Source organism: Odontesthes bonariensis, chromosome 19 (assembly GCF_027942865.1).
Source record: "Odontesthes bonariensis isolate fOdoBon6 chromosome 19, fOdoBon6.hap1, whole genome shotgun sequence".
NCBI classification, from domain to species: Eukaryota; Metazoa; Chordata; class Actinopteri; order Atheriniformes; family Atherinopsidae; genus Odontesthes; species Odontesthes bonariensis.
The window spans coordinates 3951115-3978787 of NC_134524.1; the positions used below are offsets into that span (position 1 = coordinate 3951115).

Below are 27673 nucleotides of genomic sequence, written 5' to 3' on the forward strand. Positions count from 1 at the left end.
CTTTTACGCTTCTTTCTTGCTTCATTCACAGCACACGCAGCGTTACTTTATCAGATATTTATATTTAAACGAGGTTAAACTTTCAAACAACGATGTAAAAGTAAGACGTAATGCACCCAACGCTCCATCTCCAGTGTTTTTGTCTGGTTTTCTGCGGGTGCTGCCTTTTAGCATGCTTCTGGAAGCCGGCCAATCAGAAGAAAGTGGGCTATAAGGGTGGGAGGGGGGCCTTAAAGAGACAGTACACATAACACGCCTTCATAAAATAAGACTTCTCGACTTTCCAACTCCGCATCGACCATCTTAACTCTCTGAAAGGACATGAAACACCTGTAACCGGGTGAAGCTCTTATGTAAATATCTGTGTACATCTTCTACGAGCCGATTGTTTTCCAGCAGTCACAGACGTCTGTACAGAATGTTTTTTTACAGCATTGTAACACTTTATAATGTATTTTTTATGTAAATAAAGGAAATGGAAGTAGAACGGACATGTTGTATCCTTTCACTGGACACAAAATAAATGATATATTTTTCTCTTTTGATCGTCTGAAGCTCCTTATTACTAATTAAAAGAGTCTTTTGTGTTGTGAGTTTATTATGTTCTTCATAGATTTGATTGAGAAGAAATTATTTTAAAGGTTTTCATCAGTGAGTTGAGTTTTCACTCAACAACAATCACAATATAAAGTATTTTTCTCATTTTCAGTGCAGTCCTCTGGTGATCTTTATACCTTAGCGCCCTCTGCTGGTGATCAGTGGGAAGTGCAACACAAAGACAGACATGCTTACATGATTTAAATCACATATCTCAGCTGCCTTATTTGTTCTTTGCCCCTTTGTGGTTGTTTTTTGTGTTTTTTAATGATCGTTTTACACCTTTTGTTGTGGTGATTTGTGCATCTTTGTATTTGTTAAATGGCTCCTTGTTGTTTTATTTCTCTGTGATGTATTTCGTTGACTTTTTCACCATTTTGGGGGATTATTTTGCATCTTTTTAATCATCATTTTGACTTTTATTTAAAAATATTTCCCATCTCTTTGATGCTTGTTGGTATTTTTACTCTTAAGAGGCTGTTTGTGTTCAATTTTTTTCTCTTTGTGGTCAATTTTTGTGTCTATTTTTGTTGTTTTTCTCTTTGTGGTTGTTTTGCAGCTATTTTTTCAGTTATTTTCATACATCTTTGTTGCTCTTTTTACTTCCTGATTGTATCCAGGTGTCTTTGTGGTTATTTTGTGTTTCTTTGTTGCCATTAAGTGGCTCTTTGTTGCCATTTTTGTCTCCTCGTAGTTACTTTGTGTCTCTTTTGGTTATTTTCACACATCTTTGTTGCTCTTTTTTATTTCCTGATTGTATCCATGTGTAAGTTTGTTTAAAAACTGGTTAAATCTGGTTAAATCTCATGACATAGTGACCTTTTTGGGTCTAAGCGTGGCGTTGCTGAAGTCTGAACCTGCTGCACACTTTAATCTCCTCGCTGCTCCTCCCACCAGCAGAATAAAACCTCCGTGAGGAGGCGACTGCACTGCGGCTCTCACCATGTTTCCTCTGCAGCTCCTCGCTCTGTTCTTCATCTCCTCCGCGACACTCGAGGCTCCGGAGGAGGAGAAGAAGAAGAAGGAGCAGGAGGAGAAGAAGAAGAAGGATGAGATGGGCAGACAGGAGGAGACGCAGAGTCAGTACGACCTGATGTTCAGGAGGGGAGACCTGCTGGAAGTTCCCCGGACTCTGTTCACACACTTTGGGATTTACCTGGGCGGAGGCAGGTGAGTCCTGGGGGGGGCAGGTGAGTCCTGGGGGGGGGCAGGTGAGTCCTGGGGGGGGAGGTGAGTCCTGGGGGGGGGGGGCAGGTGAGTCCTGGAGGGGGGGGTCAGGGTCAGGTGAGCCACACGGGCTGATGATGCTGCAGTCTGATTGGTCCTCTTTGTCTTTACTTTCAGGCTTTCTCCTTTTCTTCCTTTTTGATCTGCTGACACATTATTTCATTTATTCATTATTTTATCTTCTTTTTTCATTTGCTTTCCTTTCCTCTCATTTCCTTTCCTTTCCCCTTGTCTACCCTTTCATGTCTCTCCCTCACATTCTTCTCCCTCCTCTCCTCTTTTGTTTCCTGCAGAGTCGCTCACTTCATCCCGGACATCATGCCCATAATCTCCAACGACCCGTTCAGAATCAAACAGATGGTCACCAACACCAGACTCATCCTGGGCGTGATCACTAAGGTACCAGATATGATTATATTAACCCAGAACCAGACCGCCCTCCTTCCTTTCCTCCATCCCTTTTGGACTTGAAATATGATTTCTTTGGAATTTTAATGGCATTTACCCAAAATAACCGAAAAACAAACTTCTTCAGTTATCTTCAGTTCGTACAGACATTCAATACATTAAGTTCAATACTTCATCAATCCCAGAAGGAAAATGATGTCAGTGCAGTATTAATTATCATTATGGTCATGCATTTGGCAGATTATTTTATCTAAAGCGACTTACAAATGAGGATATAACATTACAGCTAACATCAAAGTTAACGGTAAGCTAACATCAAAGCTAACGATAAGCTAACATCAAAGCTAACATCAAAGTTAACGGTAAGCTAACATCAAAGCTAACATCAAAGTTAACGGTAAGCTAACATCAAAGCTAACAATAAGTTAACATCAAAACTAACATCAAAGCTAACGGTAAGCTAACATCAAAGCTAATGATAAGCTAACATCAAAGTTAACATCAAAGCTAACGGTAAGCTAACATCAAAGCTAACGGTAAGCTAACATCAAAGCTAACATCAAAGCTAACATCAAAGCTAACAATAAGCTAACATCAAAACTAACATCAAAGCTAACGGTAAGCTAACATCAAAGCTAACAATAAGCTAACATCAAAGCTAATGATAAGCTAACATCAAAGCTAATGATAAGCTAACGTTAAGCTAACATCAAAGTTAACGGTAAGCTAACATCAAAGCTAACATCAAACCTAACATCAAAACTAACATCAAAGCTAACATCAAAGCTAACATCACAGCTAACAATAAGCTAATATCAAAGCTAATGATAAGCTAACATCAAAGCTAACATCAAAGCTAACGGTAAGCTAACATCAAAGCTAACATCAAAACTAACATCAAAGCTAACGGTAAGCTAACATCAAAGCTAACATCAAAACTAACATCAAAGCTAACGGTAAGCTAACATCAAAGCTAACGGTAAGCTACACAGAAGGAAACCAGCTGTCTCACTCACATAGCCGCTAACATAACAATGGACTCGTCTCCGTCTCTCTGTTAGCATTAGCATTAGCATTAGCATTAGCGGCTAACAGCCTGAATCCCGCCTTCACTACCTGGTCCTCCTTCCTCCGCCGCTGGGGCAACATTGGACCCCTTTTTTTGGTGATAAATAAATCTAAAGTTTTCTGTTTCCTTTTCATATTTTACATTAATTAGCAAACAACAAATCCCGCTAATAACATCAGCTTTGACCTCCAGGGCTCCGTCATGTCGTGGGAGGGGGGGGGGGGGGGGGGGAGGGGGGGGGGGCGGCTGGGAGATACCACATTTCAAAAGGGGATACAAGTGTTGGGGAAGATGATACTTAGATAAATTGATTGTGTTGTTCAGAATTTCATTTGTAGTTAATTTATATGTATTAAGTAATAGAATAATCAATACAAATTGACACAGAGTAATTCCATAAATTCATTTTAAAGAATAAAAGAAAAACAAACATTTACATTTTCCCCTGGAGCCAATTGACGCCCATGTACTTAGGCTACTGAGGCTAGTTGGTAGCTCTGAGTTAGCGTAGCTTCTGGAGATAGCCGCACCTGAACTGTTGATAGGATAGAAAGTGACTCTATTCCCACTACGATACTTCCAGGTGCTTAAAACCTGGTAGAATTATTAAAATTTTCTTGAGAATTGCCGTCTGGTTGACAGACATGTTGCATTATTAACTGATGCCCATTGAACATACTGTCGTAGAGCATTAGAAACGTGAGAACTGGTCATAACTTAGCAGAGAAACCAAAGGCTGGCATAAAGCTGGAGGCTCAGAGGACACATTTGGGCTAAAAGCGATCTTACTTGTGTGTCTTCAGTGCGGCAGCGTGAGGCTGGACTCGGTGGAGGACTTCGCCTACGGATCAGACATCCTGGTCAACCCCATGGACAAGGTGACCTGCTTTTAATGAAGTAATCTGCATTTAATTTATTATCTGTTCGGCGGCTGGACGTAAACATCTCAAAACATCCTGCATGTAGAGATGGAAGCAGGATAAAATGAGCATTATGTTCATTAAACAGAACTGTAGGAGCTATTTGTAAAGTTAGTTTTTAGTTTTTTGGTTCTGGTTCTAGTAACTTTATTTGATTAATTTCAGCGCTTTATTTAGATTAGATGGAGTCCCAGCATGCACCTGGGTGGGCCGATGTTTTTTTTTACCAGGGAAAAGGAGAGAGCAGCAGGTTTTCTGTGTTCTTTTGTTTGTTTTATCGTTTTTTAAATAAATCATCAGAAAACGCAAGAATTCATGAGATTAGATTAGATTAGATTAGATTAGATTAGATTAGATTAGATTAGATTATACTTTATTTATCCCACACGGGGAAATTCGCTTTCCACAATAGCAACAACAGACATGAACAAGAAATTAAAAAAGAGAAATTAAAAAAAAAGAGAAAAAGCAAGTACTAAAAAGTAAATAATATTGCACATTATGAAGTTGAAATGAATAAAATATAAAATAAATACGGATAGAGAAAAATCTCTCTGTGAGTGGGGGATCATCTTCTTTTGCCTGCGTTAAACCACATCCCCCATGGTGCATCAGTGGCCTTTTGATTTAGTTTAATTTTAAGTTTAATTTGTTTTTTTTATGGACAAATGGTCCCTACAAGCAGCTTTGCCTTCTGTGAGATGTGTGAGGTCTTTTTGTGGCTTAATTTCTGAAAAAAGCCTGCTTAAACTTTGAACTGAGAGAATCTGGAGGGATTAAAGATGTGAAATAGCAGCTGAGCTGCGGTCTCTGCCGGCTCTCTGCAGATGTGCAGCCGTGCGGCGCTGCAGGGAGACGAGGTGGCCCGGCGGGCGGAGAAGCTGCTGGGGGACGTGGCCTACAGCCTGCTGTGGTACAACTGCGAACACTTCGTCATGTACTGCCGATACGGCACCGTCATGAGCTTCCAGACCTTTCAGGTGACCAAACAGAGGAAATGCATCTGCTTTTCCTCAGCCAAACTGCTCCGTTTAGCAGCAATAAGGGTCTCCTTTTCTGTTCCTTTTCTTCTGGATAACAAGATGGAGTCTAAATGATCAGTAAAAAAAAGGGGCGTGTTAATCACACCATCAGAAACACGCTAAAAAATCAGCTAAAATGTTAGTTGATGTGTAGAAAGGAAGGCAGCTGAGCTCCCAGAGCAGGGACGGTGCTGGGCATACAGCTGTACGGGGGCCCAGGCCCCCTGCCAGAACCCCACCAGCAACACTGCCTTACTCTACACAGAAAATGAGCCTGTACTGGATGTAGAAGAACATTTATTCAAATGTGCATGAACCTCAACAGGTTAAACGGAGCTATAGGCTATCCAAGCAAATAAAAAAAAACATTTCAGCCATTTAGCTTTTCAATTCCTCCTTCTGTAGCTCATCAAACATAATCAAGTAAACCTTTTACAAGAGGCAATATTACTAAAAAAACACAGTATTACAATATTTATGTTTTAATCTCTCTATAATACGGTCAATAAATACTTCTACTAGAGGGAATATTGCAAAATAAAAAGTCAGAATCTTAAATTAAGAGTCCCTGATATGGTCTGATAAGTTATTCCCCTGATTGAGTATCCTTTTAAACTAGCCTACCCACAGTTTACCCATTTATCATGCCTAAAATAGTTTAGTAAATAGGCTTTAATAGGCAGAATAGGATATTGTCTCCTGTTTTTCATCTGCCATGGAACCAGACACTGTTTAAGCCTAAATGCAAACGTTGTGTATTTGACGTCAAAATTAGAGTGGCCTATAGGTCGGCGTGGGCGTCGACACAACAGAGAAAACAAATCTCTCACCTCCCTCCACTTCATGCTCAGTTCTCCTTGTTGCTTCTCTGTCACGATGACGGGAATCCATCAGTGTGCAGTGGTTCATACAGCCGACTACACTTCCATTGGCACAATGTGGGGGCTACCGTCCGCTGATAAAAGACGTGCGGGCCGCAGGATCTTCCCTTCCACACGGTCCATTCGCTGAACATGCCTGCGAATACAACCTCTTCACTTCACTCTTTGGTAGCTCTATGCAGCTTTGGGAGGTTACTGGTTGAAACAGGGAAAATCAGGCCTGTGTTATTCTTCCTTGGCACATCAGTCTTAGCGTAGTCTGAAGGATGGATGTGGGAGTGTTAATTTCGTCAGCTTTTTTTTAATTTAGTCTTAGTCTTAGTCACAATGTCGAAAATCAACTTTAGTCTTAGTCAAATTTGAGTCATTTTAGTCATTTTAGTCAACACTGTATAGAATAAAACTTCTCCACACACGGCGGCATGATCAATCATTATCATGCAGGTTGTTTTGTTGTCCTTCGCGTTGTAAACGAAATGGCTCCATACATCCAGGCGTTCTTTTCGCCCAGCTCCAACAAACCGTACACCGGTATCCGAGCCCGACGCCATGACTGGACTGCAAAGTTGAACTAGCTACGGTTAAGTTATAGCTAGCTACCGGCTACGTTACTTGACATGGGAAGGGCCTAAACTCAACTGAACTGGACAGGCGCCGTGCAGGACAAACAGGGCAACAGCGCGTAATCTTCTATGAAGTTCAAGAAACACTTATATTAACAATTACAAATTACAAATCAGTTATGAACGATTACATTTATTAATGTCCATTCGTCCATGGCTTGTAAATTTCGTCTTGTCTTAGTCTCGTTAACGAAAATCATTTTTTATTCTCGTCATATTTTTATTTTCTGGAAGAGATTTTGTGCGTCATCGTCTCGTCATCGTCACGGGAAAAAGGGGCGTTAACGAAATATTTTCGTCATCGTCCTGGTTGACGAAATTAACACCTGTACGTGGGAATGTTTACAGAGGCACGTGTCCCGGTAAAAAGTGTCTGGTGACGTGCCTGGAACAGAGAAGTGTGGACAGATATGCTTCAGCTGCGTTTCTCTTATTTCTGTATTTTAATCGGGTTCTGGTCCCGAAAATCATCAAAACTCGTCTGAAAGATTCAGTAAAATCCCAAGAAACTCCTAAATGCTGGGCAGAGATGGTGAAACCTGGGCCTGATTCCTGACATTTAGCTGCAGATTAACGCTGATCGCAGACCGGAGTCTCTCTCTAATTGGGTTAAGCCTCCCTGTTGCAGCAACAGGTCGGCGGTGAAAGCTCCTTTGTTTGTGCAGCAGGCTGTCTGATTGCAGGCTGCCATTAAGAGGATGCGAGTTGTGAAAGAACGGAGCAAACAAGGTGCTGCTGTTTGCCTGGATGGAACAAAGGTGGAATTGAGTGAAGGCAAGAAACCGTGTTAAAGATAAAGTAAACAGACGCAGAATGAGCAGAACAAACAGACGTAAATATAAAGAAGCAGAGTTTCTGCAGTTAGATGGATGTAGGAATGTAAACGTCCTCTTTTAAACTAAAGAATTCAATGTTGAGCGTTAATATTTGATCAATTATTACTAGGGCTGTGCAACGATTAACATGTTTAATCTAATTAATCACATGATTTCCCTGATTAATCACGATTAATCGCATTTGTACGCAAAATCCAAAAATGAATCCGAAAGTAGTGTATAGCTTTTAGCATTTAGTTTTATTTTAAATGTGCTGCCATATGAATGAAAGTGCCATAACATTTGTTGTGCAAACACACTTTTAACATCAGCATCTTTCTGTAGTTTTTATGTAGAAGCCTCGCTCCACTGTCTGTTTCCTTGAATGACTTGCTGCTATCAGTTGTGTGTTTTGCCTTTAAGTGATATTTTAGACTGGAACTACTACGCTGAGAAGACAATTCAACTTGGCAGTGTTTACAGATGACTTTGGTTCTGTCGACTCCGCCGTCTGGAAGAACTTTAACATGAAAATGGCCGAGTAAAAGTTCCGTACCCTTCTCCATGTTTGGTGGATCCGCCGATTACTTTCTTTTCCTGTTCCACAGCAGACAGCAACAGACTTTTACAAAATAAAAGCCTGTGAGCAACAGACTTTTACAATAATAAAATAAATAATGAAACGGGGGGGTCTGTGGCGTAGTGGGTTGAGCAGGCGCCCCATGTACAGAGGCTTTAGTCCTCGCTGCAGCTGGCCCCGGTTTGAGTCCCGTATCGGACGGCCCTGTGCTGCGTGTCGTTCCCCCTCTCTCTGCCCCCTGCTTCCTGTCTCTCTGAACTTTCCTATCCATTAAAGGCACAAAAGCCCCAAAAAGTTATATATAAAAAATAAAATTAAAAAAACCTGCGTTTATGCGCATTTATCTATGTTAAATAACTAACGAGTTAACTCGCCCAGCCCTAAATATTAGGTTTTATTTCACTTTCTTTCTCAGCATTTTCATAGAAAGTTATTTAGACAAGACGAATAAACATCACTGATAATTGATCAATAATCTGCACCCAACATCGCAGCATCCTATTCATCCTGGAACAGAACGATGTCTCCATCCAGTGGTCGAGACTTAAAATTCCACCATTTATTTATTTCATGTTAATCATTTAATTTACATGGACAGAAACTGTTTCCTGGATCTTATGAAGTCCTCATGCTGTTTATTCCTCACTGTAATTAAACAGTAAATGGTGTAACAACTCAGATAAGGTGTCTAAACCTCTGATTCTGCTGTGAACTCAACTTTAGGTGGATATGTAATTACTCGGTTTAGCTTCCTCCTGACGAAACAACCATAAGAAAAACACTAAATAACATGTGAGATATAGAAATTACACTAAAGGGCAGAAGACAACACTAAACAGATGCCAATTCACCACAAAGTGATGCAAAACGACCACAAATAAGTGAAAAACAACCAACGAAAACACCATTAAAGGAAGAAAAATGGCAACAAAAGACATAAATCAACTAGAAATGATTATAAAGTGCTAAATTCTGTCAAAGTGGCACAAAATGGCAGCAAAGGAATGCAAAAGAGCTACCAGTGAATGACTTCAAAGAGGCACAAAATGACAAATATATGCAAACTTTTCATGAAAGGCCAAAAATTGGAAGAAAGATTTCTGCACAGACAAAAAATAACAAATAAAAAAGCAGAAAATAGTTTGTAAAGCAATGCAAACTGACTATAAAGGGACGTAAAATGACCACCTTTGGATCCAAAATGATGATAAAGGGACATAAAACATCTACAATGGGCTACAGGACAACAAAGAAAAGCTAAATTACAATAAAAGATGTAAAATAACCGTAAAACAACCACAAAGGGATGCAAAATGAGCATAAAGAAATGAGAAAAAGGCTCCAATGGGAAGCAAAATGGCACCAGAAAGGGTTCAAAACAACTTTAGATGTTTGAGTTTGTGATTAAAATGATCCAAAATGAGCACAGAGTGGCACAAAATGGGAATTAATTAAGGTGAATTTATACAACGGGATGCCAAACTGACACCAAATGTAAAAGGAAACAAAATGAACCCAGAAGCAGATAAAAAGGAGCTGAAGAAACGGAGAAAAAACATGGCTTTAATCCCGTTTTAATCCTCTCCATCAGTTCTGTAAGACGGTCCGGAAGCTGCTGCTGAGTCGGCGCGTTGCCAAGGTGACGGCGGTGCTGGGGGCGTGTTTCCTGGTCTACCTGCGAGCCGTGAACACCTGGTCCGCCCTGCTGGCCGTGCTGCTGCCTTTCCTCGTGTGGATGGCCGCGTGAACGGACACGCGACTGAACTTTAAATCTAAATGTTTTTGTAAGTGAGTTTGCAGAATTAATCTGGAGAATGTTTCATTAATAAATCCTTTATTCTGTAATACCTCCCAATAAAATAAATCATTTCAAATAAAGTGTTATTGATTAACTTTTAGTGATTTGTTTGTTTCATGTTTAAATGTTTTTTAATTTAATTTAATTTAGATTTTTTGTTTAACTTAATTTAATATTTTTTTTGTTTAGTTTAAATTTGTTTTATTTTATTTTATTTAGATTTTTTTGTTTAATTGAATTTAATAATTTTTTTGCTTAATTTAAATTTATTTTATTTGATTTGGATTTTTTTTTTAATTGAATTTAATATTTTTTTGTTTAGTTTAAATTTGTTTTATTTTATTTTATTTAGATTTTTTTGTTTAATTGAATTTAATAATTTTTTTGCTTAATTTAAATTTATTTTATTTGATTTGGATTTTTTGTTTAATTGAATTTAATATTTTTTTGTTTAGTTTAAATTTGTTTTGTTTTTATTTTATTTTGTTTTTTTTTTGTTTAATTAAATATAATTAATTTTTTTGTTTAGTTTAAATTCATGTTATTTTATGTTATTTTATTTTGTTTTAATTTTTTTTGTTCAATTGAATTTAACTAATTTTTTGTTTAGTTTTAATTAGTTTTATTTTATTTTACGCTCACAAGTTGTCCCGCCTTCCGCATCGTGGAAAACGTCGCTGATTGGTGGACAGTGTAAAGGCGTCACGTCTGTCACTGTCCCTTGTCAAACCGTTTCCAGGCAACGCTGCGTCTTTTCCCGGCGAAGTTTTTATTGAGCTCCGTTGTCCGAACGTCGTTGCTGGAGCCTTTAATTCCGAAGAGGACAAGTTTTACATCTGAGAAGAAATGCTGCATCCCAGAGGTGGTGAGACTTCATTTTAATGAGTTAGCTAAAGTTTTAACAGCTAACCGTACGGTTTGATAAAGGCTTGGAAGAAGTTTTGTGGGGAAACGAAAAGTACCGTTACATCTACTTTCAACAGCCGCTAGCATACATGCTAGCTAAACAGAGAATTAGCAAATGAGCTAACGAGCTAATCTGATCAAAGCAGGTTTATTTGGGTTTACCTGAAAAGTAGAAAGTGATTCATGTGAGACATAAAGAGTGCAGAGGCACCGTTACACGTCATTTAGCACAATATAGCATTTTTTAATTTTAGTAAAGAGTCCAAGACCTGAGCTGTTTTTTTTTGTCCAGATTTGTCTCATTTTCGTGAGAAAAAAACATGCATCAAATCTATTTATTTACAAACAGCATAATGCCTGTGATTTGTTTGTTTCATGTTTAAATTTATTTTTATTTTGATTTTTTTTGTAAAATTGAATTTAATACATTTTTTTGTTTAGTTTAAATTTGTTTTATTTTATTTTATTTTGTATTCTTTGTTTAATTTAATTTAATAAATTTTTTGTTTAGTTTAAATTGGTTTTATTTTATTTAGATTTTTTTTGTTCAATTTAATCTAATTAATTTTTTTAGTTTAAATTTATTTCATAAAAAAAACATGCATCACATCTATTTATTTACATGCAAAATAATGCCTGAATGAAAATATTCCAGCTGCTGGTTACATCTAAATGGTTCCACATCAAAGTGATAGTCAACTGTTGAATTTAGGGAGAGTTCTCTTGTGTAAATCATGGGAAATCCTTTTGGATGAAGCAGCAAATGTTTTTTTTTTTTTAAACACATTTCATTGTTATACAAAATACAAAAAAAAAAAAAAACATCCCAACCCCCCAGACAGCGCATACAATGCAGTTATAGACTTATATATACAGAAAGAAAGGTCATAGTGACTAATACAGTGATAATGACTCCTATCAACAAAAGTCCAAAAAGAGATATGCATATACATATACATACATAAAATAATAATAATAATAATAATAATAAAAGAAAGAATAAAATAAAAAGACACCAGTCATCCACAGCCCACCATCTCCATATCTCACACTTTAAGGGTTACAGGGGGAAGCCTGCTTCCATCCATTACAGATTTTTCAGATCCACAGGTGAATAATCTAAGAAGGGAGTCCAAACTTTTAAAAATAATTCGTCCTTACCCTTCACAACAGCTTGTAACCTTTCATGAGGGAGGATATTAAAGATCTCCCTGTACCAAAGGGTAACACTAGCTGGAAGAGTTTTGATCCAGTTTTGCAGTATACACTTTCCAGCAGCTAAAAGTAGTTTTTCAAGTAGCTTAAAATGTAATGTGGAGAGATGTAAGTCTCTAGAGGAAAACCCCAGGGTCTTTCTCAATTTTCGTTTTAACCCTTTGATGCGCAACATGGGTCAAAAGTGACCCAGCTGAGTTTTAATTTCCCATATATTTGCAATAAATTAACTTAATAATTCAATATTCAAGGTATTCCTCAATTAACTTGTTTTTAATCATCATGCGTCCTTATTTTATTTTTTCCTTTCTTACTTTTTGAATAAAAATCCTTTTTGTATTACTACCCCTCTAATGACCCGCATTCATTTCCCAGGTCATTTCATGAGTTTCTCTTTGTTCTATCTTTTGAAATCAATTTATTTTACGATCGAATATTCCAAGTATTCTTTAAATATCTTGTTTTTGATCATTATTTTCATTTTTACATTCATACTTTATAAACAAAAGTAGTTTTTATATTACTGTGCATATGTTGCGCATCAAAGGGTTAAATATTGCGAAGCAGCGAATGTTTGTAACATGTTTTTGAACTGAACATCTTTGGCTGTAGTTTTTAAAGACTCGTGACTGCGTTTGAGGCGGCCGCAGAAGCGCGTTGTGTTTTGGTGTCACGTGACCCGGCGGCCGACGGGTAACCGTGGTGTTTTGTTGCTCAGGCGACGGCAGGGCGTCCGACGAAGACACGGACGGAGACTCCGGGGAGCGGGACTCGCCGCTGGTCAGGGACGACTTCAAGGTGTCGTGTGCGAAGGAGATGGCTCTGCTGGCTCTGATGGAGGAGACGGGCTACAACGTGGTGCAGGAGAACGGACAGAGGAAGTACGGCGGCCCCCCGCCAGGTACGTCCACGGAAACACGCGTCCTGAACGCAGACGCCGCGGTGAGGCGTTAGCGGCGGGCTGTGAATCTTTTGATGTTTACTGCCGTCTCCGGTATTTGCCTAATTTTGATTAATCTCAACCTGCTTCAGAACGGCAAGTCATGCGCATGTCCAGAAAGGTCCGTAAAAGCACCATAAACGTCCGTTTTCAAAATCATCAACTCACCGGAGTGGTTACTGGTGTGCACTGGTAATCCATTCGTTGCGAAAAGTTGCTTCTGTCGTGTTTTATTTGGCAGCTCGTTCATACTCAAACTATTTTCTTAGCCCCCTCACAGCCGTGGATAAACTTCCGCTCAGCAGTAGGGCTGAACGATATGTCGTTATCGTATCTATATCGAGATATGAACATTCAAGAAAGTAATTTCGAAAAAGCAACGATATAAACGATATATTTCCCCCGCGCTCGCCCTGCTTCTACAGCTCCGGCAGTCACCATTACTTTTAAGATTGCGCTTGAACGCACCCCACCGCCGGCCCACCACAAAGCTTATTTCACGCTCGCTGTGGATCGCCAGCTGAAGCCAACCAATGACAAACATAGGAGGGTGGGAGTGAGGGAGAAGTAGGCTGAGACGCACACATTCACGGGGGATTCACGGCGAAATAAAAACGAAAGAAACGAAAGAAAAGGGACATGAGCGCGGAAGATAATTCGGCCGGTGGCAGTGCAGAATCTAATTTTGTGCCAAAACATAAATCATCCTCCATTATTTGGAGGTATTTTAGATTTAGAAAGGATGATGTCGACCAGAGCGAGGTGCTGTGCAGGTCGTGCTTGGCGAAAAATTAATCATTAAAACTGCACTCTTTTGTTTTATGATGTTTTTATTTCTCTGAAAAATGCGTCACCGAACCCGTAATCATATCGTATCTATCGATATCGAGATATCTGGCACGAATATCGAGATATGAAATTTTGTCCATATCGTTCAGCCCTACTCAGCAGTTGAATCTGACTTGCTATACTCCACACCGGTGGCGGAGTAATATCAACGAACATCAAGTCTTCCATACAACTCAATGGGATTTACAAAATGTCAAATAAAACACGACAGAAGCAACTTTTCGCACTGAGTAGCTCCTTTCAGAAAGAGTGTCTTTAGTCAAACCACATTTTCACAATACGTTCAAAAGTTCACAATACGTGAACTCCCGACTCTGACCTCTGACCTCTGTCACCGAACATCTGAAAGCTCGGCTGTTTGGAGGAACAGCACTGTTGCCACAATCCTGCCTAAACATGTATATGTGTTTTATGATCCACTAAACTCTTCATTGTTCTTGCTTTTCTGTTTTATTTTCTGTCCCGTTGTGTTCTCTCTCTGTAATTATTCCCTCTTTTCACACTGGCCATGAAGGCCAACTATTCTAATTGTTGTTACTGTTGTTTTATTGATTTTACTACCCTATGTTGTTGACATCAAGCTGCCGAAGGGACTAAAGATGGAAATGAGCCATTGGCTATAATCTTGCATATTTACATGTATATGTTCATTAATATGTATTGTCCCTGCTTTAATAATAAACTCAAACTCAAACGTGCGTCCGGTCTGAGAGCGTCAGCCCGCCGCCCTGAACGCGGCTGACCTCACGTGTGTGCGCGCTGTGTGTGTGTGTGTGTGTGTGCTGCAGGCTGGGAGGGCCCGGCGCCGCCGCGGGGCTGCGAGGTGTTCGTGGGGAAGATCCCCAGAGACATGTTCGAGGACGAGCTGGTGCCTCTGTTCGAGAAGGCCGGCAGGATCTACGAGTTCAGGCTGATGATGGAGTTCAGCGGAGAGAACCGCGGCTACGCCTTCGTCATGTACACCAACAGGTAGGACGCCCGGGGCGCGTGTATCCCATTTCCAACCCAGTTTAGACTAAACCACGCCCCCTTGCTTGTACGGAAGCCGCGTAAGCCCACGCGCAGCAGCAGCTACCCATACGCTATCATCGCTCGCCCGCCATCGTAACTTTACTGTGTAAAAGCAGTCATTTAGGAATGTTTATTTATTGTCATGAGCGCATATGTCATTCTGATCACAAATGCGAAAAGACGTAGCTCGCCTATGTGCTAGGCTATCGGCTATCGCATATCTTTAGTGTGTAAAGCAGTCAGCTTAGTAATGTTAATAAATTGTCATGACAGACAGCGTAGTTTGGTGTACTACGCCACTCTCTGTCTCTGTCCCATCATATTTTTTTATATTCTTGAATTCGTTTTGGGAGGCAATTAAAAGATATTAAAGGCAAGCATTAAAGCATTTAAAAGAAACAGACAATAAGCAGAGTATATCACAGAAGTAAGTCCAACGTCGACATTTTTTTTTACAAAATTGAATCTGTCTTTTCATGGGACAATCCTTAAGAAATTACTCTTTGCTACAATGTAAAGTAGTGACTGTGCAGCTTGTATAACAGTGTGAGAATGTAAATTTGCTGTCTCCTCAAAATAATTCAGAACACTGCCAATAATACCTAAGCCACTGGCAACATAAGTAAGTACACAGGGTAAATGACGACAGTACAGAGCTGGTGGATGGTAGAGACTTTGCGCTCCTCCACCATCCTTTAGCGTGCGGCGCGTTCTCGTACTGGTTTCTATTGGGTCAGTCTCTCGCTTCCCGACTTGGCTTCCGTACTGCGGAAGTGGGCGTGGTTTTGTCTAAACTGAGTTGGAAAAGGGATACACGCACCCGGGGCGGAGGCTGCGGGCTCAGGGAGTCACATGACCTCCGACAGAGCGCTGCGGTCGGCTGTTCAGGAGGTGAATATTTCCTGAAAACCAGGTTTTAAAACGTCTGCAGCTTAAAAACGATCAGAGATGAAGAGAAACTGTAAACGAGGAAAATATTCAGTGTGACTTAAACTTAATGAAGGCAGTCAATTTAATCACCGATGACATCACCGCGTTGCGGCGCCTCAGATCTTAAAACTTCTTTGGATTCTGAACACATTTCCATATGATTTTTCTGTTATTTTTTCCCTTTTTTGATCATTTTCTGAACTCATGAACTCAACTATTGTTCCAACTACTGATCTTTTTCATGTTTTTCTGTCATTTTATCCTCATAAAAACAACAGAAAATCAGTAAAAGGAACCTCAGTAAGAATCAGTAACATCAGATCCTGATTCTTCAGGGTTTGAGTGAACTTCATCTCTGTTAGTTTGTCACATTTCCACGTTTTTCTTTTCTTTTTGATCATTTTCTGAACTCGTGAACACAGATATGAACAAAGCTGTTCCAACTTCTGATCTTTTTAAATGTTTTTCTGTCATTTTATCCACATAAAAACAACAGAAAATCAGTAAAAAGAACGTCTTTGAGTCTTTGAGTGGCCAAGAACTGGTGTTGATATCTGTTAGTTTAATTTGAGTCCAGAAACCATCAGTTAGGAGGAGGGGCAGCAGCTCAGTGGGCTCAGCAGAGTGTCTGATCCCCCCTGAGCTCCATCTACCTCCACCTTCCCTCTGAGGGAAATTCTCTCATAAAATAAAGCATCTCTGCCATCTAGTGGCAGCGAGCAGAAACCAGATTTGATGTTTTTCAGCCTGTTTCAGTCAGCGTGGGGCTCTGTAGCAGCTCTGCTTGAAGGGTTAAAGGGATAGTTCACCTCTTTTAGAGGTTCATAGAGGCTCTAAAAGAGGTGAACTATCCCTTTAACTCTGAGGACTGAAATCAGAGAATGAATTAATTTATTTAAAGGACAGCATGCGATTCCATAAATCATTGCCATTTCATGAACAACAACAACAAGATGGTTACATCGGATTTAGCAAGAGTGCTATTTTCCATCCGTAGTCCTTATTTAAAAAAACAACCTAATTACCAGTGGGTCTATTTTATTCATTTTAATTTTTTTAATTTCTGAATTTAATTAATTAATTAATATTAATTAATTAATATTTTATTTTATATTTTCTTTTAAAAATTCTTTAAGAAGCCTGATTTAAAATAAACAAATAAAATAAATAGATAAATAAATAAAAATAAATAAATAATAATAAAAATAAATAAATAAATCAGTGACTGGAGCAGAGTGGGAGTTTTATTCAGGACTGTGAGTGTCTGTCGGTGTCTGCTGCAGAGAAGCCGCTCAGAGGGCCATCCAGATGCTGGACAACTGTGAGGTCCGGCCGGGGAAGTTTGTGGGCGTGTGCGTGAGTCTGGACAACTGCCGCCTGTTCGTCGGCTCCATCCCCAAAGACAAGAAGAAGGACGACATCATGGAGGAGATGAAGAAGGTGCGTGCAGCTCAGACTGTGGGGGGGGGTTACCGGCCGGCGGAGACTTTTTAAATGGATTCCAGGACTTATTTAGGTGCCTCTGACTGAGTCTGGTCTGACCTTTAACCTTTAACATGCTAACTGAGGCCTGCAGAGTCTGAGATGTAGCTCTTGGGTTTCTGACCTTGGGGTGACCTTTAACCTTTAACATGCTAACTGAGGCCCGCAGAGTCTGAGATGCAGCTCTTGGGTTTCTGACCTTGGGGTGACCTTTAACCTTTAACATGCTAACTGAGGCCCGCAGAGTCTGAGATGTAGCTCTTGGGTTTCTGACCTTGGGGTGACCTTTAACCTTTAACATGCTAACTGAGGCCTGCAGAGTCTGAGATGTAGCTCTTGGGTTTCTGACCTTGGGGTGACCTTTAACCTTTAACATGCTAACTGAGGCCCGCAGAGTCTGAGATGTAGCTCTTGGGTTTCTGACCTTGGGGTGACCTTTAACCTTTAACATGCTAACTGAGGCCTGTAGAGTCTGAGATGTGTCTGTCTCCTTACATCCCACAATCCACCTGTGTGTGTTTGCAGGTGACGGACGGCGTGGTGGATGTGATCGTGTACCCGAGTTCTACGGACAAGAACAGAAACCGAGGCTTCGCCTTCGTGGAGTACGAGTCCCACAAAGCGGCGGCGATGGCCCGTAGGAAGCTGTTACCCGGTATGTTTCCTCCAATCACGTGTCACCTGGGCTGTGTTCGAAACCACATAATACATACTACATACTACATACTGCATACCGCATACTACATACTACATACTGCATACTACATACTGCATACCGCATACTGCATACTACATACTGCATACTACATACTACATACTACATACTGCATACTGCATACTGCATACTACATACTGCATACTACATACTGCATACTACATACTACATACTACATACTGCATACTACATACTACATACTGCATACTACATACTGCATACTACATACTACATACTACATACTGCATACTACATACTGCATACTGCATACTGCATACTACATACTGCATACTGCATACTACATACTACATACTACATACTACATACTACATACTACATACTGCATACTGCATACTACATACTACATACTACATACTGCATACTGCATACTACATACTGCATACTGCATACTACATACTACATACTACATACTACATACTACATACTACATACTGCATACTACATACTGCATACTGCATACTACATACTACATACTACATACTGCATACTGCATACTACATACTGCATACTCATCGATCAGACAGTATGCAGAGTGTTTACCCACAATGCATTTTGCTCCTGCCCGAGCCGAAATCAGCCGGCCTGAAGCTGATTTCTCTTAAGCTCTAAACTCTGTAAACTTTAGCAACATTTGAAACATTTTCAGGTGAGAAAGTAGTCGTTTAGATCCCCAACGTGTTGAAAACCTGACAAAATACCGGCTGTTTACAATTTAGTTCCCACGAATTCGGCGCTACTAAAGCTAGCCGCAGTGAGCAACGCACTTCCGGTTATTTTCACAAAATAAAATACCCGTTGCCTTTTATCATAGGGAAAGCCATTACGGTACAATTGGTGCTTTTGTTTTGAAAACAGGAAGTGAACCTACCCTCGTTGTAGCCAGAGTGGTGTAAAAAGAGAGTGGCGACACTCCCATAGACTTCTATTGAAAGAAAGGAATGCGGAAGTCACGTGGGTCACGGAGACGCCACAGTTCCAAACAACGGACGCAGCTCCGTTAACCTCAATTGCTCGTCAAGAACAATTACTGGTAAGTTAATAAAATAACAGCATTTTAAACGTTTTTTTACATTTTTAAGCATTATCTATCAGAAGTATACTCTTAGACATCGTTATTTTTACATTTGGTTAGCATGAAATGTCGATGTTGATGTTAAAAATGGAATGGATTTAGGGACCTAGCTTAAAGCTTGGTAACGGAGGCTAACGTGAGGTAATTAACGTGATCATTTCACTAAAGTCCGTTAACTTTTTATTGTCAGGTGACATTGTGTAAAGTTGTTTTGATTGTTAGGTTTTAAAACATTACCAAAATACTATATATTTAATACATTTTTGGTATTTCTGACGTATTTTCTCCGGTAAATTGATTAAATTACTACATTTTTGGCATAGTGAGGCATTAGCTGACTGTTCTTTAATTAAGTAAGTTTTTTTCAGCATGACTTTGCAGCTGTGATAATAAATTTATTAATTTCTCTGTTGTTGTCAGGGAGGTCAGCAGATGTGGTGCTCGCTGCTGCCATGGATCAACCCTTAGGACTTCAGAACTTTTCTACAATGTCCAAACCCTTGAATTTGATCAAATACAGTTCATTGTTGCAGATTAATCTACCCAACAGTAGAGATAGCAGTAAAATAACTTCTTTATTAAGGCTTGTTTTACATGTTCTATGATGACATTTTATAATAAAATGTTTGGTTTAAATCTGTTTTGTTTATTTTTTTCACAACTGACACATTTATTTTGTCATTAATATGGTTTTAACCAGAAAAAAAGTTAAATTCATATTTTAATCCATCCATTCATTATACCCGCTGAATCCGTCGATCGGGTCGCGGGAGGGGGGGGCTCATTGTCCATCTGACACCAGAGAGAACAGACAGACTGAATGACATCTTCTACAGATGGAGTGTTTGGGACAACAGGAGTAAATCCTGGGAACAGACAGTAACATCATGCTCTGTTGAAGGATGTAGATCTGAAGGTAAGCTGGACCACTGGCATGATTCAGTATAAAGGAGGACGAGGTAGCTGCCCCCTGCTAGCATGCAGGGGTACCCTCTACGATTTAAAATGGTGATAAATGTGTCTCTGTGCTCCAAAAAAGAAAAACGTTGATTAAAATACATAGTCGGTGAAGTGATCAATGCACATTATGGGTCAATATTTACCGAAAATTGCGTCGTAAATGTTAAAGTTATCGTTTTTGTGCTCCGTCCCGCTAAAACCCGTTCAAACTGACTGACAGCGCTGTGATGTTTGGAACTCCGGAGGCTCACATGAACCACGTGACAGCCCTAGCGGCGACTTCAAAGCGTGTCGCAACTCTGTATTACTCTATAGCTCTGGTTGTAGCTAGCTTGAAACTGCCGTTTTGACAGAAAATGACGATCGGCGACGTCACGTTACGTTGCATCTTGGGTAGTTTGAGTACGAGTAGTAACCTCATGATGCATACCCAACATTTCAGAGAATCTAGTATGCATCCGGGAACTTAAAAAAAGTTAAAGTCAGTATGAGTAGTAGGATTAGTAGGAGAAGTATGCGGTTTTGAACACAGCCCTGTTTCAGTGGAGCCGGGTCAGTTCCTGCCTGCCTCCAGCAGGGGGAGGCAGAGCGCCGCACACCGATCAGCTGCTCCTGATGGACAGCAGCCTCCAAAAGCGTTTAACCTCCAGATCAGAGTCTGCTGCTGCTTCTGCTGTTTAGAAGCAGTGATGGAGAATCTGTGTTGGAGGCCGCGGTGACGCGGCCGTGATGAATGAGCTCGTTCTGCTGCTTCTGTCAGGGCGTTTGGTTTCTGTACGTTGAGTCTGTTAGAGGGGAATCTGAACTATCATGAAGGTTTCTGTCCAGCGTCTGAGTGAAAATCAGCATGTTTGTTCACACGTTTACATCTTTAAACCGACCCGAGCTGCGGTGGACGGGTGAAAAGCAACATGATGGATCATATTTAAGCTGCGTTGGGCTGAATAATCAGTTTGATAAACGATGCATGCAGCTTCCACCTGTTGGAGCAGATTACAGGAGGGTTCAGCTGATTGTTGGGGTGAGACAAAACTCCTGATTCAGCTCTCAATTCTTCCTGTTTCCCTCCAATGATCCAGATGTTCTGTCATCTTTTAAAGTTCTGCAGCTTCCTGAAGCTCTTTCAGAGTTTCTCTTTGGACATTTTCTGCTTCTTCTTCCTTGTTTCTGAGCATCTTCAGAGGAATGTGTTTTTTCTTTGTTAAGGCGAGACGCGGCAGGCAAAAACAGTGATTTTTCATGCAATTGTTTTTAGATTTTGGGCCAGTCTACTCCTTCAACATGTATCCTTTCAATCTGCTATAAAGAAAACGTTGAAAACATAAATTAAATTGTTTATTTCATCCCATTTTTGTTAACGCACGTTTCGCCCAATTTTACCAAAATGAATTCCCCTATTTAAATCTTTAAATGCCGTTTTCTCAAAATCAGTTTTTTGTATTTTTCCAGTATTAATATCTCAGCCTATGGAGCACCTACTAACACCAAACTTTCCAGTTATACACTTAGCAGTATTCTGAAGATATTTACTGAAGGATTTGATGATAAATCATTCCTGGCCTGATTTATGTGACATTATAATAAAAAGATATGGCGAAAATTGATGTTTTTAAGGCTATGGACAGTATATTTGATTTCCTAGGAAAGGACAGCAGATATCCTGAAATCCCTCTGTAATTTTCTTTTCATTTTGTGTGTAAACAAAATGAAAAAAGAATTTTGCACCTGGCTTTATCATATGTTCAGATCAATCTTCCATAAATATATGCAAATTTGCGCATATTTAATGAGATAATGCCTAATTTGCATAATTAAACATACACATTTCTAAAACTTGTAATACATTTTTTTTTCATACTTGTATGAGTAATCAACTGAGGAAGTTTCATGGTGATATCTATTATTTTAAAATATTACCCTATTCACCTGTACTGTCTCACCTTAAGCCACTTAACTCTAAAAAGGCTCCTTTTTCTCCTCCAGTGAAAGTGAAAAACAGGACTTTAAATCACCAAACAGGAATAAAATTCCCTCAGATTTGGAGTCAGACGAGCAACAAAAAATTAGTAGATTTTTTTTACATTAATTTACTGAAATAGTGGCCTAAAATGAACAGAAACAGACATTTAATTATAATTTCTTGTATAACAGTTAATTTCCAGCTACATTTGTATGATTTTGACAGCCATATTAAGTATTTTATGTGGTTTTTGAAGCATTTTGGTCATGAGACGCCTTTTATTTCTTTATATTTTGCATCCAAGCAGCTTAAGTGATCTTCAGCAACAGTTTCAACACTTTCTGAAGGTCTTTCAGCGTTTTTCTTTGGACATTTTCTGCCTTTTCCCTCATCTTCAGTCCAGTTTTTTCTTTGTTCAGCCACTTAACTCTGAGCTGTGAACCCTTCAGGCAGGAAAAAGGCTCCTAACTCAAGGGATGAACCAGTGTTGTGTCCACACAGAACAGACAGCTTAGCAAAGAAGCCGTTTTAAACTGGATCTTTAGGCACTTTGTTCCCAGCAGCCTGTCACAGAGACACATCATTTGTTCCCATTTCTTTAGCTGCATCTGTGAAAAACAGCTTCATAGTTTCAACTTTTTTGTACATTTACGTTTAAAACTGCTTTCAGTTACCAAAAGAGTTAAATTAATATAAGAAATTCATTAAAAAAAAATCCTAATCCCAAAAAAATGAATGTTATCACGTCTAAAAGTAGAAAAGTAGGAAAAAAAACAGACAATAATAGGAATTATATGTTAATCAACATCATCAAAAAGTAAATAAGATTCAATTTAAAGCTTAAAAAAGGAATATAAGATATAATCTAATGACTAATTATGGAACAATTAATATAAATTAAATGATTAAACTGTTTTATGCCACCAGAAATGAATAATCTAGAAGCTCTTTGTGGGTTTTAGACTGGAATTAAGATTTGTTCCCATTTCTTTAGCTGCATGTGTGAAAAACAGCAAAGATAACACAGTGTGACAGACAGAAAACAGGATTTCTGCAGCAACAAGGTGATTCCCAAAGAGCTGTGAGCTGAAAACTCTGCATATTGCTAATATGGGATGTCATACAGCTTCATGTCAAAAGAGGCGAACTATCCCTTTAAATTGAAGTTTGATTAAATTTGTTGTTCCGTGTTGTGATTCCGCCCCTCAGGAACCTTCCAGCTGTGGGGTCACTCCATCCAAGTGGACTGGGCGGAGCCAGAGAAAGACGTGGACGAGGAGGTGATGCAGCGCGTCAGAGTCCTCTACGTACGTACACGTGTGTTCCCAACTCGACCCTGAAAGTGACGCGGGGTCGTTCAGAAACTTTTAAAGGTGTGAAACCGGAAGGTCGGAGTCTCTGAAAGCCTCGGAAGTCTTGTTCAGATCAAAGACGAGCGCGAGCGAAGCAGCAGGGGGCGCCTCCCCCTGCAGGGGATCAATTACCGGGGAGGCTTCAGCTCTGCAGGACCGAGGTGAACCACCACCTTTGTGTGGGGGGGGGGATTTTTAGCCGGGGAGGCCCAGAGGTGAAACCCCAGTGTCCATAGCCTTAAAAACATCAATTTTCACTATATTTTTTTATTATAATGTCACATAAATCAGGCCAGGAATGATTTATCAACAAATCCTTCTGTATATATCTTCAGAAGACTGCTAAGTGTATAACTGGAAAGTTTGGTGTTAGTAGGTGCTCCATAGTCTGAGATACTAATACTGGAAAAATACAAAAAACTAATTTTGAGAAAACTGCATTTAAGGCGAGACACTTCAGGTGAAATGGGTAATATTTTAAAATAATAGATATCACCATGAAACTTCCTCAGTTAATTACTTATACAAGTATGGACAAAAAAATGTATTACAACTTTTAGAAATGTGTATGTTTAATTATGCAAATTAGGCATTATCTCATTAAATATGCGCAAATTTGCATATATTTCCGGAAGATAGATCTGAACATGTGATAAAGGCAGGTGCAAAATTCTTTTTTCATTTTGTTTACACACAAAATGAAAAGAAAATTACAGAAGGATTTCAGGATATCTGCTTTAATTTCCTAGGAAATCAAAATATACTGTCCATAGCCTTAAAAACATCAATTTTCGCCATATTTTTTTATGATAATGTCACATAAATCACGCCAGGAATGATTTATCAACAAATCCTTCTGTATATATCTTCAGAATACTGCTAAGTGTGTAACTGGAAAGTTTGGTGTTAGTAGGTGCTCCATAGTCTGAGATACTAATACTGGAAAAATACAAAAAAACTGATTTTGAGAATACGATAAAGATTTAAATAGGGGAATTAATTTTGGTAAATTTGGGCGAAACGTACGTAAACAAAAATGTGATGAAATAAACATTTTAATTTATGTTTTCAACGTTTTCTTTATAGCAGGTTGAAAGAACACCTATTGAAGGAGTATCTGGCCCAAAATCTCAAAATTTACCACTGCATGAAACATCACTGTTTTTGCCTGCCGTGTCTCGCCTTAAAAGGAGCTTTTTTACACGGCTGCAGCACACGTTTTCCTCCTGAAACGCTCTTAAAAAAAGGGCGGCGAAAAGCCTCAGCTGACACTCTGACTGTGAGGATTCTGATAAAGCTGTTCAGTGTGTCGGGTTGTTCTCATTGTTCATAACCTGAAACGTACATCCGTCACACTGAGATACGGAGCATCAGTCAGCCTCGCCTGTCGTCTTACTGCCAGGAAACCCTGGACTGTGAAGCTTTCTGCAGAGGAAGTACATTAGCTTTCCTCTGCTGAGGAGTGGGATTATAAACAAGTGGATGTCTGACTTTATTCTGGAACAAAACAGACCCAAACGCACCTGTAAATCCACCTGTAAAACAAGAACAGGAAGTAAGCGCAGTAGAAAACACCAAGTAAGTCCCAGATATTCCAAGGCTGTGTTCGAAAACCGCATACTACATACTACATAGTACATAGTACATAGTACATAGTACATGCTACATGCTACATGCTACAATACCCGTTGCCTTTTGTCATAGGGAAAGCCATGACGATACAATTGGTGCTTTTGTTTTGAAAACAGGAAGTGAACCTACCCTCGTTGTAGCTAGCTTGAAACTGCCGTTTTGACAGGAAATGACGTCACGTTACGTTGCATCTTGGGTAGTTTGAGTATGAGTAGTAACCTCATGATGCATACCCAACATTTCGGAGAATCTAGTATGCATCCGGGAACTTCTCGCTGACTCAAACTCGCATACTAACTCAAAAAGTTAGTAGAAGTAGTAGGAGAAGTATGCGGTGTCGAACACAGCCAAAGAGATGAAAACGAGTCCCGAGGAAAAGCTCTCGCCATTTTCTGAAAAGATTAAACTTTTTATTTCAAACACAATCTTTGGTAAAAATTATTCTTTGAGGATGAAAGACATCGGGAGTGCCCTTAATGTCGATGGCTCATCCTGCACTAAGGGGCGTGTACTAACTCTGTGTCCAATGAAATGCTTCTAGGTGGGCGGGGCTTAATCAGGAGCTAACCCAATCAGAGCACACTGGCCTTTTGGGACCAGCCCCATTCAGTCCAATTTGTTATAATGCAGTCCAGTTTAATCTACTTTATTATAAATCAGTTCAATGCAAATAATCATGAGCCACTTTATTTGCAAACCAATCCAATCTAATTCAGTCCCGTTGACTTAACTTCTATCGAGTCCAATTCAATCCAATTCATTATGATCCACCTCAATCCAGTCAATCATAATCCAATTCAATTCATTTCAGACTAAAACCGTCCAATTCGATCTGCTTTTGCACTGTCCAATTCAATTTGTGATAATCCAGTTCAGTCCAATTCAATTTGATACAGTTCAATTCGTGATAATCCAGTTAAACCCAATTCAGTTTGATACAGTTCAATTCGTGATAATCCAGTTAAATCCAATTCAATTTGATACAGTTGAATTCAATTTGTGATAATCCAGTTCAGACCAATTCAATTTGATACAGTCCAGTTCAGTATAATGTTTTGTCAGAAAGCGATGGGATTGCATTGAATTTTTTACTTTGAATCTGTTTCCTGTGAACGACCTGATGCAGCTTCGTCAGTGTGACTGTGGAGAAGGTTTGATACGTAGTTCTGTCCCGCTCCACCCAAACCGGGCCCAAAGTGTGACGAACCCTCAGGGGAACCGGCTCTAAGGAGCTGAGAACATGCTGTGCCACAGAGAAGCTGTTCTTTTCTGTTCTCTCAGGAGAACCCACTGGCTGTGTTCGAAACCGCATACTTCCATACTGCATACTGCATACTACATACTACATACTGCATACTGCATACTGCATACTACATACTGCATACTGCATACTGCATACTACATACTACATACTGCATACTACATACTGCATACTACATACTGCATACTGCATACTGCATACTACATACTACATACTGCATACTACATACTGCATACTTCCATACTGCATACTGCATACTGCATACTACATACTACATACTGCATACTGCATACTGCATACTACATACTACATACTGCATACTGCATACTGCATACTACATACTACATACTACATACTGCATACTACATACTACATACTACATACTGCATACTGCATACTACATACTGCATACTGCATACTGCATACTACATACTGCATACTACATACTGCATACTGCATACTACATACTACATACTACATACTGCATACTGCATACTGCATACTACATACTACATACTGCATACTACATACTGCATACTACATACTGCATACTACATACTACATACTACATACTACATACTACATACTAGAGGTGCACCGAAATGAAAATTTGTGGCCGAAACCGAAACCGAATAATAATTAATCACTTGGCCGAATACCGAAACCGAAACCGAATATTACAGTTAAGTTAAGTTATCAAAAGTTAGATTTTTCACCATTTTTAAATATTGCTTAAATCTACGCCTTACAATAAATGTTTAGACATGTTTTTCAAAGAAAATAAAAGTTTATTTGAAATCTTCAAAAGTTATTACTAATAACTATAACTAATAACTAGAGATAAGTTTCATTAATTCCCATTTTCAATTCATTCTGAAAGGCTCATTCACTCAAAGGCTGTGTTCAAAACCCAATACTACATACTACATACTTCCATACTGCATACTCATCGATCAGACAGTATGCAGAGTGTTTACCCACAATGCATTTCGCTCCTGCCCGAGCCAAAGTCAGCCGGCCTGAAGCTGATTTCGCTTAACTCTGTTTAGCAACATTTGAAACATTTTCAGGTGAGAAAGTAGTCGTTTAGATCCCCAACGTGTTGAAAACCTGACAAAATACCGGCTATTTACAATTTTGTTCCCACGAATTCGGCGCTACTAAAGCTAGCCGCAGTGAGCTACGCACTTCCAGTTATTTTCACAAAATAATATATACCCGTTGCCTTTTATCATAGGGAAAGCCATTACGGTACAATTGGTGCTTTTGTTTTGAAAACAGGAAGTGAACCTACCCTCGTTGTAGCTAGCTTGAAACTGCCGTTTTGACAGGAAATGACGATCGGCGACGTCACGTTACGTTGCATCTTGGGTAGTTTGAGTATGAGTAGTAACCTCATGATGTATACCCAACATTTCAGAGAATCT

At 39.5% G+C, this 27673-nt stretch overlaps 2 protein-coding genes across 2 annotated transcripts in view; both read left to right on the forward strand.

The window, feature by feature from the left end:
- The first annotated feature begins 1540 nt into the window (after window positions 1–1540).
- Window positions 1541–9889, forward strand: LOC142369111 (lecithin retinol acyltransferase-like). Its single transcript, XM_075451368.1, has 5 exons — window positions 1541–1767; window positions 2118–2223; window positions 4105–4179; window positions 5049–5201; window positions 9734–9889. The coding sequence occupies exons 1-5, from the start codon at window positions 1541–1543 to the stop codon at window positions 9887–9889; spliced, it is 717 nt and encodes a 238-aa protein (XP_075307483.1).
- Window positions 9890–12793: 2904 nt separating this feature from the next.
- The window catches only part of rbm46 (RNA binding motif protein 46), a 41495-nt gene continuing 26615 nt past the window's right edge, over window positions 12794–27673 (forward strand). The window contains exons 1-5 of the mRNA XM_075451842.1: window positions 12794–12962; window positions 14639–14819; window positions 17075–17231; window positions 17799–17928; window positions 23211–23308. Coding sequence (XP_075307957.1) covers window positions 12878–12962; window positions 14639–14819; window positions 17075–17231; window positions 17799–17928; window positions 23211–23308 — 651 coding nt within the window. The 5' untranslated portion in view covers window positions 12794–12877. The remainder of the gene's footprint in view (window positions 12963–14638; window positions 14820–17074; window positions 17232–17798; window positions 17929–23210; window positions 23309–27673) is intronic.